At 42.5% G+C, this 15732-nt stretch overlaps 1 protein-coding gene across 4 annotated transcripts in view; it reads right to left on the bottom strand.

Moving 5' to 3' along the window:
• FGFR2 (fibroblast growth factor receptor 2) overlaps nucleotides 1–15732 on the bottom strand; it is an 88517-nt gene that overhangs the window by 32305 nt on the left and 40480 nt on the right. For all 4 annotated transcript variants that reach the window (XM_072870920.1, XM_072870922.1, XM_072870921.1 and 1 more), the window contains one exon: nucleotides 1119–1309. In XM_072870920.1, the coding sequence (XP_072727021.1) occupies nucleotides 1119–1309 (191 nt within the window). The remainder of the gene's footprint in view (nucleotides 1–1118; nucleotides 1310–15732) is intronic.

Raw genomic sequence — 15732 nt, forward strand, 5'->3', positions numbered from 1 at the left:
CATACACCACAAGGCCAAAGAGTTATCCTACAAGCTGCCTGCAGTCTCCCAAAGCACCATTTTTTCCAGCTTCTACATCCAGCTTGCTTTAAAAAACATTGTTACCTTGTATACTTGGCAGAACAGAGAGCCAGGCAGACTGGTTGGCCTCCCCTATATAATTGGAGACCTTACAAATATATTCTCCAGCGTCCGCCTCTGTCACATTGTACAGTGTCAGCACTTCAGCATTGGAACTATTTATCCCCGAATGCTAGAATAGACCAATAACACAGGAGAACAATGTCACTGCTGCCCAAAACGGACACCAATCTGTCTATGGTCCCACCACCAACACGTCATAAGAATATGCCTTCCACTTCATACAGGTATCAGCGTCAAAACATTCAGGGTTTGGGGTTTGTTTGCGTTTTTTGTTGTTGCTTGGTTGGTTTTTTTTAAATCCAAAGCATCACACGAGGAGTTAGAAAACAGCGGCGTGGGGGTAAAAAGCACCTGGGCTGGCACACCGGCGGTGCGGAACAAGATGGTTTAGAGCTGGCTGTCCTGCCTGCCAACGCACTGAGTTTTGGCAATGCCACCCAGCTCAGAAAACTTTGGAGTTTCCTTGGTCAGGCTTGCTCAAAACGCCTGCCAGCAGGAATGACACCACCGATAGGCCAGTGAAAAATGGACATCTCTGCAGGCTCAGCATCCAGAAAACCCAATCCTGCCAACAAGCTTTTGGCAGCAGGTGTCACGTTACTTTGAAATAAAGAGGCTGAAGAAACATGAAAGGAATGGAGTAGACTGTCCCAGGTATGTTTTGGATGCGTTCTACCCATACATAAATGTCAATGATGTTCTTTAAGAGGGTTTTCATTTTTTTCCGAGTAAGTCATGCCTGAAACATTCAGAGATAAAGGACTTCACGGAAGTAAAAAAGAGCAAAACAGGGTCTATAAGCTGCACAATTAGCATTTAGACAATCAAATGTTTATCTAACTCATTATTTCATTTGTATCATAAACACTTCCATTTTCAAAAGAAGTTCAGATCTCAAAATTCTTGGATTTACATCAAATAAATTCAATGCTTTAAAGAAGTCATCACCATCGTCAGCATCTGTAAAGCCTCACCTTTAAAACCTGAAGATATGGCAGTCCATCTGGTCCGTATTTACTGCCATTCTTCTCTACATGTTTTATCCACTGAATATGAGGTTGAGCATCACTGTAGACTTTGCAGACAAACTCGACGTCACCTCCGACGACTGCAGAGGCATTTGCTGGAAGGCCAGCTTGGAGGATGGGCCTGTGCGGTGACCGCTCTGGTCGGGTGGTGAGGGGGAGCGAGAAGGAGCAAGAGAGAGAAAGAGAGAAATAAAGATGCATAAATAAGCAGAGCTGCCAAGAAAACTCTAAGTGAACTCGAGCCAAAAAGCCCTGTAAGCCTGTTGGCTGACTCCTCCGAAATAACGCTGCAGCCAAAACGTATAACAAAAACTACAGTTCAAAGGAGATGACTTGAGCACTACACTTGTAATATAAAGAATAGCTATTTGGGGGGAGGGGAGAAACCTTGCTTAAAAACTTTAAGCATTTTTCATAGTTCAACTCAGCAAGAATTAAGTAAAATACCTTTTTTTTCTTTTTGAGCTATTGTAATAAGTACCTCTGAGTTTTGAAACATTCTAATTGGACCAAACCTCCACTAATTAGGAAGAAAGATTATTGACTAATTTAAAAAACTGATTAATGTATTAAAATAAACTAAAGGGAATTTCCCAAAACTAGCAGCAGAAGCCTCAGCACTGAAAATCCTCGTGCAGGACGCACACACCAGACAGCTCGACTTTTCAATACACTCTGACCAGTCCCACCACGATAGCTGCTCCCTACTTTACCCAGACACAGCAGCAGAAATACCAGTTCTGTCTTATTCTGAGCAGGGCACAGGGAAATAGAGAGTTCTCTGGAAAACTGGGGTGTATTTAACGTGAGCCAATAGAGCTTTTGATCGATGGACTTGCTTAAGCATTTATCAAATGTTCTTGGTCAAGCTTACGTCACTGAATATACCGAGCACACCCTGTATCGTCTGGGTATCGGGAGAGCCACTACAGTCAGCGTTCCCAGCCCAATTTTGTGGATGCGATACATATAGCCTTTGGGCAAAGCATCGATGGAAGCTTCATCCTCAGCTATGACAGCGAGGCAGCTTTCCACTACCCTCACTAAGCCTGATCTAAAAGCTGCTAAAACCTTCTGGGTGGTGGGCAGGGCAGGAGCCCAGCTCCCCAGCCTCCAGGGTCACCAACAGCCTTTTTTTCCTGGAAAAGGCAAGTGGGCAAAGTGTAAAAAATTTTAAGTCCAACATCGCATAAGAGAAAGTCCTCAAAATGACAACCCTGGTTACCAAATTTCTCTATTATCCAGTAGGGGTGATGGACAATACCAGCCTCCCCAGAAAACCTTCAGAGAGCTGCAGTTTCATCAGCCTAGCTGGGAACTCAGCGCCTTCTTCATGCAAACTAACTCTGTCCGTTTCTTTTTATAAGAATGTAAAGTTAATACTGACCTATATATACTTTCAACATATGAATTGAAAGTGAAAAGCCCATTGCCCATCCCCAACCTGAGCTGCCCATTCTCCCCTGCTCCAGGAATTCTTTCGAAGATAAGTAAAAAACAGCAGACCTAAATATTTATTTTTAGAGGCTGTACGCTGTAAAAGCTTTGACGTTACAAGCCAAATCAACTGAATTTCAAATCAAGCGTTCCTTCTTAAACATACTAGTTTCCAATAAACTGTTTCACAAGCAAACATTGTGAGTGTAATAGCAAATAATGATGCCCATGGAACAATGGGATCTTTTATACAGTCCAATATATTTGGCATGCGGCAACCATCTACTGGGAATTTATTCACTGAGGCTACGCTGGCAGCAATAGTACAAAGCAGCAGTCTTATTTTACTTGTGGCAAAAGTGCATTTGTGTTGCAGTTATTAAATTATTCCGTGGCTATGTGTGTCATTTTCAAAGCTCTAGGAACAGTTTAATATTTTTTAATTTGTAACTTACAGTAGAACATATGAATTACTATTTTACAGTTCTGGAGAGAACTTTTAGTTTTTCACCTTATACTAAATAAGCTCTAATTCCACCTCCCTCGCCCCTTCATTTGGGTACAAAAACAGCAAGCAAAAATCTCTCTTTAATAGAAACCTTACACCATCTTCCAAAACTTATTACAGCTGCCTTCAGTATAAAATGAAACCTTAGAGAATGTTATTTAAAATGTTTTTTAGAAGTCAGTAGGCCTCACGTTTCATTTCTCCACATCAGGGTTTGATTTCCTTTGTGACCTTATTCTCTGCCCTTAAACAAACCAGAGAACGAGGCCTGAAACATCTTGGAAAAGTTCCTACTACGCCAGCATCAACACATGAAATGTGTTTAGTTTATCCCGATAGCCATCAATGATTTAATCTTTTATTGATGACTGTCAAACGTTTCCTCTACCAAAAAAAGAGGAGGCAAAGCAAAGGCAAAGTTCTTACATTCTTGGTCCCAAATTCCGTTAAAAAAAATGTAAATAAAGTACGTGCATATGTATAGGTAAGTCATTTGTGAAATTTCTTCTCTAAGGGTAAATGCGTTAAAAACAAACTTTAGTTGCTCTCCAACATACGGAGCAATGATTAGTGTTTGTCGACTCCCCCACTTCAGCAGAAGGGAGCATCCCCATGCCCACCCAGGCAAACAGCACAGAAGAACATAACCATCACCACGCAAACTCAGCAGGGTTTCATGACAATCCTGGAGTCCAAGGACCACAAGAAATACACTCAGTATTGGGGAAAACAACTAAATATGGAGAAACTTCCACTAATTACAAATGACCAAGTATCATTCTGTACAGTATCTTTTCTTGGAAATAGTCATTTCAGGATGCTATCCTGTCTTTCCTATTTCTCTGCAAACCACGCACACCTAAGAATTCTGCTTAAGTGTAGGCACTGTTAAAACCATATTCATAAATCTCACATCGCTATTTCGCATTTAAAATACAAGCCTTACCTGTGTAAGCAGATTATCATCACTCAGAGAACTGGCTACACTAATATTAGATGGAAACGGTGTGTTCTTTTTCACTGAAGGCTAGCAAAAGAGTCAAAGTTGCTTTTAAAAAAAAAATCTTAAAGGCTGGTGAAACTATTTTTATCATTACCCTTCCATAACCATAATCAGGATCATCACTAAACTATAATGAACATATACATCTCTAGTTATTTAACTCGGACAAACAGTATTTCCATACAAAACAAGTTGGTGACCAATCTCATAGCTCTGCAGCCCTACTGATTTCAATACTCCCCTTGCTCATTAATATTGAACCAGAACCTCAAGAAATAAATCTTTACTATTTGACCACTGAAATTTTAGAGGTTCACTCTCACTGCTAACACAACATGTTTCAAAAACAAGTCAATAGCATACGCTATAATACAGAAAATCACCCCATAGATTAGCTGCCTTCAAGCATACTAAACACTACATCATAAGGACCTTAAAAAGTAGCAGATACTAATTTTATTACCATAAATATTAGTTACTTAGTGAACTACATACAGATCTACCAGGTTTTTCATAGATATGCCCTGCTTTCTTAAACAGACCTTCCTGGTTCAACTGAAATGTAATAGATGTTTAAAAGCAAATGTAATGGATGTTTAAAAATTTTTAAAATTTAAAAATATTTTCTGTATATTGATCTGAAAATAATTGAGCCAAACTGATAATTACGTATAAGTCTCCGTATGTTACGTTTCATTTTTATTCTAGTTCTTCCCAAAGTCTAACTTTATTATAAAGAGACAGCATGCTTAATGCTGGATCCCACCTTAAGAGACAGACACCAGCTTGCTTTCTCCAACATGCAGTTCAGATACAAACCCAACATCATCCCCATTTGAGGAGTCAATTATCTAACAAAAGGCAGAGCGAAAATGACTGCTCACGTGAGGAATATCATATTCAAGGCTACAAGCATCTAAATTTTACACCACCACACAGGTGCCCAGGGCTTGAGCATTGCTGTTCAGAATTGCTTGAGCAATTCTGCTTGCTTATCTATAGACAAACAGACTCGCTATCTGAAAAGACGATTGACGAAGAGACCTGCCCAATGGCTTAGAAGAAACTGTCGTTTAGCCTGTTAATGTTAAAACTTCAGAATATCTTCCTCCAAGAGAGAAAACTGCAAAGAATCCAGGAAAGCTGGAAAATTCCAAGTTTCTGAAAAACTGGCACAATGGAAGGAGGTGCCCAGGAAGCTCCCAGCCTTGCAGGACACCTGGAGATGGGTGGGAGCCCATCCTGCCACAGATGACGGAGGGAGAAGTGACTGGAAGAACCATCCTGGAAATGGCTACTGGAGCCTGCACACTTCACAAGGAGACCTGAGAATTGGCTCTTTAAGACGTTTTAAGTCCCTGGACAGGTGGTTCCTACAAGAGGGCCTCATCTCTCTCCCAGCCTTGGCTTTATCTTCTCCAATTTTTTTTGGTGGCCAGCTGCAGCCAACACAGAGGAAAATCAGAGAGGAGAGAGACAGGAAAATCATGAAGCAAATGCATCAGGTGAAGATGCTGGGGTATAGAGGTGGATAACAAGGGCCAAAAACCAAGTTTCACAGCCAACAGAGCCCAGAAGACGCGATCCCACCACTCCGGTCCTAATGCAGGGGGTGCAGGGATGGAAACATTGCGGGAAGAGAGGCTGCTCGCCGAGCACGCCGGCGGAGGGAAGATGTAGGGCAGGATTTGCTGTTGCCAGAGGCCGAAGTAGAGCGTATTGTGACTGAAAGAGGGGCTCTGCCGCGACTGGAGTGCCTTGGCAGGGAGAGGAGACAATAACCCGGAAGGGCTGAGCGCTGGGGCCCATCCCGAGGCCAAGTCTCCTTAGCAACCTGGCTGTGCCAGGGGCTGAGAAGAGCTCTGGTAATTGTCTATCCAAGCCTCCTTGTCACCCTAGCACAGACAGTTCAGGACCCTTCATGGGAGCTAAAAGCCAGAACCAAAGCCCATTGAAGTCAGGGGAAAAACTCACATGGAATTCAATGGGCTTTGGATAAGGCATTTGATTCATTTTCAAAAAAAAAAAAAAATGAAAACTACTCTTATTTTCTCCTTTTGAATGTGCTTGTTTCCTCTCCTTGCAAATGTGTGATTCGAGTGCAGCCTACGAAAATAAAAGCTGAATAGCAAATGCAAGGCCAAACATGAGTTCTGGGGACAATGGAGAGATCCTCGATTGAGGCGGGGCGGGGAGGAAAAAAGTTATCTAATTCTTTTCCACAATTTTTAATTGGACAAGACACATTTCTCAGAGTCTTTAATACCAGTTTTGAAATGTTACTGACTCCTAAGGAGTTGTCTTGACGGCTGCCACTGTCAAGCTACAGAGGACTCCCTCAAATGACGCCTCTCAGTGCACCAGTAACCGTTCTGGATCGATAGCCCCTGGTAGAGGTTCTGCGTATTCAGTCATCACTGAATAAAAAATGAAGCTGTTCCAGCTGTGTGTCTGCTTAACTGAAAACACAGACCTGCGATGCCCTCTTCACTTGCCCTGCTCAGCACAGCACGTTCAGCTCTAGTTGTTTATTTTGCCCGACTTCGAGCTCAGGAAGTCTTCAGCAGCAGTCTGGACGCTGTTCGGTGAAAACTGCCCATTCCCAACCACCTTCCTTCCGATCATGCAACATCTGTTGCTTTGGAAAATGCTAATTATCCTGTAAATTATGGGTCTCAAAAGCATCCTACAGCATTTTAGGCCAGACTGTAATCACAGCCTCTTGCCTTGGCTTTGGCTTAGCATCCCAAACTTGCAAGATTGACTCTTCAGCCTTAATATATATATATATATCTATCTATATATATATCTATATCTCAATCACAGCTTTTTCATTATACACTTGGACTGAAATATTTCTCCCGTGTTTTGTCTTCACCCGGTACGCAGCACTCTCCCACCATTTGCACTGCGTACCTAACACAGGAGGTCCCTGAAGGCCACCGAGCTCAGGGAGCAGCACTGCTGAGAGAGGAATGTGTTGCTACACAGCTCTGTCCCCGAATTAACTGCGTGTGTCTTCTCCTATCCAATTAAGTGTCATGTCTGGAGATTTCCTCGGCAGGTACTTTACAGACAGATGCACATCTGCCCAACACATCCCTCACGCCACCAACTGAACCATGGTCAAGCCTCATGGATTGGGAAGCCAGTGGCATCACCCATATGTGGGACACCCAGAGCCCCCTCCTCATGGCCTCTACCAAAGGTACCCACAGGATTACCAAAACGGCTCCAACAGAAAATGCAGTTATATGCTGACTTCTCAGGTGAGTTAGGTGCAACTCAGGTGCTGCCTGGAGTTGACAGGAAGGTGAAACCTCTCAGGTATAGCTCCAGCCTCCCACAGTGCACCCCCTGCCACCTCAAAGCTGAAATAACCGTTTCTTCTCAGAAGTGGCACTAACAACCATTTCAGCCACAGTCTGAGGGAACAACTCTCTCTACCTGTGCAAGCCACTCTCTCTACACTCAATTTTTGGCATCCCTGTTGAGACTGTACGCATGCATACTATTATTGCTGGCTCTGATGATGTTTTTTGGTGGTGTGGATGCCTTCCCTGGTGGTAGGTATTTACTAAAGCCACTGGGCCAACCACAGGATATCAGTCTCTGATCACTAGCTATTTGAGCTAAATATCAACCATTAAAAGAAAGATTAAATGTTTATCAATCCCTCACCACTCAGTGAGTGAAGGCCTTTCAGATTTCTATCCTGCTCCAGCTGACAGCAAAGGAAGCAGCTTGGAAGGAGAGACACAAGGATTACTGTCCTTAATGAAAGATGCCACCTACACGAGCTGCACATCTGGCCTCGGTTCACAAGCACTCAGAGGCTGGATTAATTATCGCTCTCTGAATTAGAGAGCTCTTTTGAAGGGAGTTCCAGGAGCAGCCAAGGCATGAGGAACTGCAACTCGGATTTCTCCATAAATCCAGCATTATCCAAGTTCATACAAAGGACCCGGTTTGAAACTACCCTTGCTCTCCATACCCCTAGGTGGAGTGGTGTAGGAGGGATCTAACCAAACAGATGTCAGAGTCCCCACAGGAATTTCCTCCTTCAAGGTAGCTTTCTACGCACAGGCCAAGTCAAACCTTTGCTTCCTTTCTCCAGCAATAAGCAATTGCTTATGGGGGCCTATGCTCTATGAAATGCTGGAAGGAAAACATTGTTAACTCCGCTATTTGCTCCATGGTGTGGAGGAGTAAGGTTGAGCGCTGGCGGCTCTTTCAAAAGATCAGAAACAACTGAGCAGGTGTAGGCAAAACGCCTCTACTAATTAATGTCATACACTATATATATGTGAGCCAGGAGCTGAGCAGCTTCTACCAGCTGCACGTCAGTTTGGTTTCCCTTCTGCATAATATGAAGCACTGCATGTTGTTTACAGCCAATTCAGAATTGCTGCTGAACTGTCATGTTCCATTTATACGTACATACATACACACCCCTCAAATCATCGCTTCCTAGGTAATTTGTACACACCAAGGTAGCATTCATTGCAAGTTAGGGACAATGCTCTCTTCCCAAACTTGGCAAAATCAGAAGATGTTTTAAGGCTACAAGGAATAACAGATCACTGTCATTAAACATTAAGAGATAAAGACCACCCCTGGCAAGAATGCTTGATAAAGAACGGGAGCCTTTCAGGCAGACTAGCAGAATAGCTTATGGATCAGACCAGCATTACCAGCGCTGATGAAATCATGCCTTACAAATTTTGGCATCTTTTATCAGTAGTTGTTAGCCAACAAATGCTCATACTATTCAACATTCCTGTACAGCAGGAGTCTCCATGTATAGCATTTCCTATTGGCCCAACACAACTTGCAGAGGTCATCTCGGTGGCCAAGAGCTCAAAGGGGAATCGCTGCAGTTGGAGCTCCTGGCCCTCACAAGTGAACCCAGCGAGGCCTGAGGCAGTGCAGGGATCTGCTCGTGCAGATGGGAGTGAGCGGCTAACCTCCCTAACCACTTTCTAAACTCCCTCTGCCCTCAAATTTAGAAGCCTTTTATATAAACTTGAGGCATTTCCTTCTGCTGGTGTGTCACACACTTCATCATTGCTAACTACGAGGCCCAAACGTCCATCTCTACTCTGGTTTGTGGACCAGTATCAGCAATCAGCATGAAGTGAGACAGCAGGGAACCAGACTGCATATATTCCCTGCTGTCACTGAATAATTTCTCATAAAACTAAACATTTTAACACCGACTATTAAAGAATTTTAGTTCTAAAGATTAACATTTTGTCACAGATAGCAGAAGCAGACAGCCTCCTACCCATAGCAAAGCCTTTGCCACCCCATCCAACTTCCTTGTGCTACCTAAGCCCCCCTACTTACCAAGGTCAGTCAAGTAACAGGCAGTACCTTTTTTAAATCTCTACAGAAACTAATCAGGTGTATTCAAACTCTTTGTCCTTGGCTTCACCACCTTCACCTCTGATTTGAAGTAATGGCACAGTTTCTCCAGCAGGCAAAGCTCCCACTGATGTTATCCCATCTGTCTCTTTGGATAGCTCTACAGCATAGCTTCAGCTTGCTGTCCTATGTGCATTTTAGCTAAAATTCATCATCACGCAACACCTTTACGGCATAAGTTCATCTGCACACCCCTTTCTCATATGGCAGCAAGCCGGGAAAAAGAAAGCAAGCAAGACTGACTTATTTGGCTTGATACAAAGCCCGTTGATGTCAGTGAAAACAGTGGGGGGGGGGGGAGGGATCACAATCAGAACTAGTTAAATGCTATCCTTTCAAATCACATGTACATCAGAGGGCTAAGAGAGACGGGAACATCCAGCAAGCCCAGGGCTAAAGCAGGCAACGTGAATGCTCTTGTTTTAAAATGTGAAATTATCAACAGGGTTTTAAGACTAGTTTGTCTTTAAAGCAAAGCCCTGCTGTCAGGCTGACATAGCGTGGGTTTCATCAGCCCTGTGGAGCAGAAAAAGTCATAGCAGCAAGAGTTGTACAACACTAATCTTGGAGCTCACTTGCAGTATTCCTCACACAGTGCACGCATAAGCAAAAGCTTCATACATGTCTGAACAAAGAGGGGAGAAGCCTTATTTTGGTTTGAAAAAAACATAACAATGAGGAGCTGAAATTTTCATTGAAATTCTTTTCAGTGTGCCCTAAAAGAAAAAGGCTACAAGAGTATATGAAAAACAACTTGTGACTTCTCACAGACAAGTGGTAAATTTTTATTGTTCTGGCCGTTTCCAGAGACTGCATTAATTTTTACGCACAGAGATATCATCCTTTGTACTGTGCACAGCTCCCAGCACTCAGCTGCTTTATAATCACCAGAGACGATGCTGGGGTCCAGCATCGTTGGACTGCGTTCTCCCGTAGGCTCTGCCAAAGGTTTACCGTATGCCTGGCAAAAAGCATCTCTCCCACGGGGATGATGTCCTCTCCCAGCTGCAGCGAGTTTAACTCACCAGTGCAACCAGCGATGCCATAAAGCACCCAGTGGGACTTATTATTGCTGTTGTTATTGTGACCTGACTGCATATTTTTCATCCTCCAAATTTCCTTTCCTGAAAACAGCTCTGCTTTTAAAGTAAAATGGAAAAAGATTATGTAAACCTTTGAAAGCCCTCTCATATTTCTACACTTCTCCTCCTTTTCTTACACAACACACTTGCTCTACTAAGGAATGCAGGTGTGAAATTATGGGAAGGACCGTGGTATTCTTGCCTCCCCTGCTAGACATGGCTGACCGACCACACCTGTGCACAGGCTCTCAGGGCAGGAGAGAAGCTCCAGCTCCCAGAGTTTCAATGCTCTGTGCTAGACCATCCTGCCTCAGCCTCAAGACATGTCTGTGTTGGACCACACTCAGCCTTCGGGCTTGCCTCCCCTGGTGATGAAGTTTGCCATCATGTGGTCCCATGTCAGGAGGGGAGATGTCCCTCCATCAGGATCACACTCATTTCTGCAACACAGAATCCATGACCTGTTCTAAACGTTGGACCAGATGCTGAAGACGACTGCTCTTAGGAAGACCCCAATTATACACGTTCAAGTAATTCAGGTAAATCCAGATAAAGTTTCCAAGGCAGAAGATGCAAGAGCTTTCATAGCAAGCACTTAGGCTGGCCATGCTTGGATGCAAACTCTGTTCTCCAAAACAAGAAGGTTTTTCTTTGTTATTTTCTACAGTTCTTGACCTCTCTCCTCCATCCACGTTCTCCTGCCTTTCAGCACACACTCCGAACGGCCAGCTTCCTACGACGCATGCAAAATCAGTACAGCTATTTCCTCGCATCTGAACATTTCTCAGTTGTTTATAGTGAACGAGAGAGATGCCCTTACAAACCCCTCTGTACCCCACTCCTCACCGCGCCTATTCATCGGCAGATGTGCACGCTGTCCCCGAGCCCAGGGAGCACCATCACCAGCCTCTGGCTGAGCAGCAGGTGACAGAATTGCCTTCCGAGAAAATTTCACTGAAGAGTGGAGGGGAAAAAGTCATTTGTTGGAATATTCATTCAAATGTAGACATAAGAAGTTTTCACCAACACTCTAGACAGTGCATTAGCACGGGTATCAAAGGAAACGTACATTTAAAACGAACTGTTGAAATGAAATTATGTTGCTCAGTAATGTATGTAATCCAATCTAATAGCAGAAATGATGCCGCAGATATAAACACTAACCAACGCATGCATAGTCACATGTAAAGGCAGAATACAACTTAAAAGCAACTATTTTGATCACTTAATTGTGACAGTGATTAAAAATCCCTAAAAGTATACATAATTTTAGACTTTTACAAGTAAAAATGGTAAAGACTAACTTTATTCCAACTAATACACTGTCACGTTGAGTTCTTCACTCAGCTCAAGTTCTGACAGTATCAGTGTTTTTCTTTCATGAACAGTCAAAAATTTCAACGTATTCATGCAACCTTTCAAAGAGCAACCTGAAAAAATAATCTTAATATTTTATATTTACAGAACAGTTCAATATTCAAAAGTGCTTAACAAACTATGACTTTTAATGTGGCTTTTAAATTATAATTAAATTAGATTTCACTTTATTTTTATGTTTAAATGGAACAACTGCTGTTGAAGCTGCACCATGGGAACAGTAGTAATCCAAAAATGACCTAATGACTTAAAATCCTGAAAATCTGTAAAACACAGCCACCTCTGGATTTCAAGTCACACAGTGGTTTGCAGAGCAATGAGAGGAGAGGACACCAACATGAGGGTAGTAAGTTCAACCTTTTCTCTAATAGCCACAGAATTTCACATTTTACTGATTTGTCCACACTTTGGTACTGCCATATCTCTCACCCTCTTACCTATGTCACCCCAGTACCCATCGCTCAAGGTTTTTTCTCCCCTGCATTATAAACCTCTGGGAAGACCCCCCACACACCCTTTCACTCTTGTATCTTCCCAGTGCCATCAACCCCAGCCTCAGCTAAACACAATCGTGCACAACCCCCAATCCCTACCGCTCCAGCCTACCACTGAGTGCCATCTCCATCCACTTCCACCTCTGCTACATCTCTCTTAATCCTAGTTTAACCCCTAAACCACCAATGTGGTGGTCTCAGTTAGGATTCATCTCACCCGCCACAGGCAGCAATCCCATTGCAGCCACAGGGTTGTTCCACCTCTATGTTTCCTCCCGTGCTTGGGGACAACATGGAGAAATGCAGGTGCAAACTCCTCATTAATAAGGCAGTCATGATTAATAACCTTGTGTTTGCCTTTAATATGGTCCGTTCATCCAGTCTGTATCACAGTTCATTTACGATATTTCCATATTTGTGATAATTCAAGCTTTTCCCCCCACCCCATTTTTTTTTTTTTTAAGAGGATGTAACTTTACCAATTTACTGCCAAATACACTGCCAATTTTTTCAGTAACAAAATTGTTGAGAAAAGACTGGACCAGGTCAAAAAGCCCTCTGATTAGGCAGACGTGGCTTTCGACACATGCCAATTGTACGTTTAACAAGACAACAACCTTGTTAGCATCTTCAGACAACTCCTGCAAATTCCTACTTGCATTTCCACGAGTAGGATACTGCATGAATTAGAAGGCATGATTAAAAATGATAATAACAGAGCTGAAACAATATCCTGTTCATCATTCATCAAAAGAAAGAGAAATACCTGCCTTGGGGCTGTAATAAGACAGAAAGTGGGACAGGGAGACCAGTCCTCCCCCAGCAGACTCTGCAGGAAGCATTCCAAACATGACAAATTCACTGTTCACCCAGCAGATGAAGTAATGACACTAGTATTTGTCCATAAAATGTAATTTAGCCAGACTACTCCAATGAAATCAGAAGCTTTAACACTATAAAACTAGGGAGTTGGAATATTTTTACCTTATTAAGGAAGGGGGAGAAAAAAAAAAAAGAAACATAAGCTTTCATTTTCCCTTAGCTGAACCATCACACTGTGGTCTTTGTTTTCAGGAGTGAACTGCACAGCCTCCAGCACTAAACAATTTGCGTAATTTCTTCTCAGAAGCACACACCTTGCCAAAAGCCTAGTGCCAGGTGTAAAGTCCACACTCGGGCTTATCAGTACATTAAATAAAATCGTCTTCTCTCTCAGCCTAACCAAATACCTGAGGGCAAGCATCAGCGTGGATTCTTTCATGCTTCCAGCCCCTGTCTCATCATGTCCCATGCCGCAAGCACTTGGGTGAAGACGTCAAGCCAAAGCTTGTCCATGCAAAGAGCCAGTCAACAACTACAAGCACATCTGCCAGCAATGCAAGTTTAGGCTTGGTTGTAATACCTACATTTAACTCCTGCCAGAGATTAGTGATACAACATCCAAGGCACGTATTTAGTTGGTGTCAGTTCCTTTTTTGTATGTAACATGAATCCTAAAAATAATTCTTTGGAAATTAAGGAACATACTATAGTTAAGTCAAACTAATTCTGAACTTTATTTTGACAAAACAAGCCTCTGCAAGAAGCACATGCATATGTTTTTATGAATTCAGGAATGACAAAATGGAAACACGTCTTTAAAAAAAAAATACATGTGTCCGTGCCATGTTTGCAGCTAGAGGCTCTGAGAGCACATGAAAATCCAAAAATAAAACTGAGTAGAAACAAAAGCGAAGTTTTTTCTTCTGCCTTAACCAAGGGAAATATAAACAGTGAAGTATCAATAGCAAAAAGTAGATTTTTATTTTTTTTTAAATAACGTGCTGTAAAAAGCAAGAATAAAATTCACCCTAAAGCCCCCTAAACCTCCAAGAGTTCAGAATAAAAGTGGGGTTTTGCACACCCATCAGTAAAACCACTCATGCATGAGATTTCTGGGGCACAAGCTTTAAGCTGAGAGTCATTTAAAATGCTTCCCGGATGAGAAGTTATTCTCACACTGTTTTCCTATGAAAATACATATTACTGTTAAGGGACAACCGCGTGGTACTCTGCCACCTCTGGAGTTCATTCCTCAGTAACAAGAACCAAAGGCATGGCTATTCGGTAAATTAGAAACTGGTCAAAGTACAGCTAAACTGGCTGCAAAAGGACTTTTAAAAAAAAAAAAATTGTGACAAGTTATGTTCATTTTTATAGTAAACAGCAGGGTCTTCTTACACGTTCTTGGAAGATGTGTCGTGCTACGGCAGCTGCTTATAAAACCCAGTAAATGAGGTAACGTGCCAAACTTCATCTGAAACCAAACCATCTTTTGTTTCCCTGGATGATGACATTAAATAGGACAGAAATGGCTACCTGCACTAGGAGTGTTCAAAGACTAACCTTTTTTTTTTTTGCCATTAAAATATAAATTCAATTAGTTACTTTCATGCTTAAACGGAACTGTCGCTGCTGAAATTGTACTCCAGCGATAATTGCAATCCAAGAGTGATCTAATTATATACAAGTCTCAGTGGCTGCATTCCCACGTTGCTTCCTACAACCCGGATTCACTACAATACAACTTGTAAGTGAAAACCACACCGTTTGCAATCGTCCTCCCTTAAGACTGCATGGCTTTATATATGTTTAATGAGAACGGAGTCAGTCTATTAGTAAGCTTACTATAAAAATGTGAGTTTCTACCTACCGTTAAATACAAAAGAATAGAAAGGCACTTCGGCTGCATGTTAAAAAACCAGTTGATGGGCTAAACTGTACAAGAGAAAGAACATTCTTTTAATTAAGGTACTGGATTAGGATTCAAGTACCAGCTTTACTTTTTGGCTCTGCCACCAGCTTCCTGTGTGACCCAGGGCAAGAAACTTCATCGCTCCACAGCTCAGTTTTTCATCTATAAAATGGACAGTGACATTTCCTTCTCCTGGCCTCTCTGCATTTTGGTTGTAAGCAATTACTGTGCGCCGGCACATTGCCTTGGACAATAAGTATCCGATATTAATTGAAGCCTCTGGGTAGTACTCCAATAAAAAGCTAAAATCGACTGGTCTCCCTTTCACAGGATCCTGTCAGAGTTTTGCATTGCCACCATTTGCCGCTACTGCAATCCAACACATTTGTATCCCTGCGCAAAGCCCTGCTGCATACAGCCTACTTAAGCCCCTGTTTTGAAATGGAGGAGGAGGAGAGAGGAAAAGGCAGTCAATTGGGGTATCCCAAACATCTAAAG

Source organism: Ciconia boyciana, chromosome 8, assembly GCF_034638445.1.
Source record: "Ciconia boyciana chromosome 8, ASM3463844v1, whole genome shotgun sequence".
NCBI classification, from domain to species: Eukaryota; Metazoa; Chordata; class Aves; order Ciconiiformes; family Ciconiidae; genus Ciconia; species Ciconia boyciana.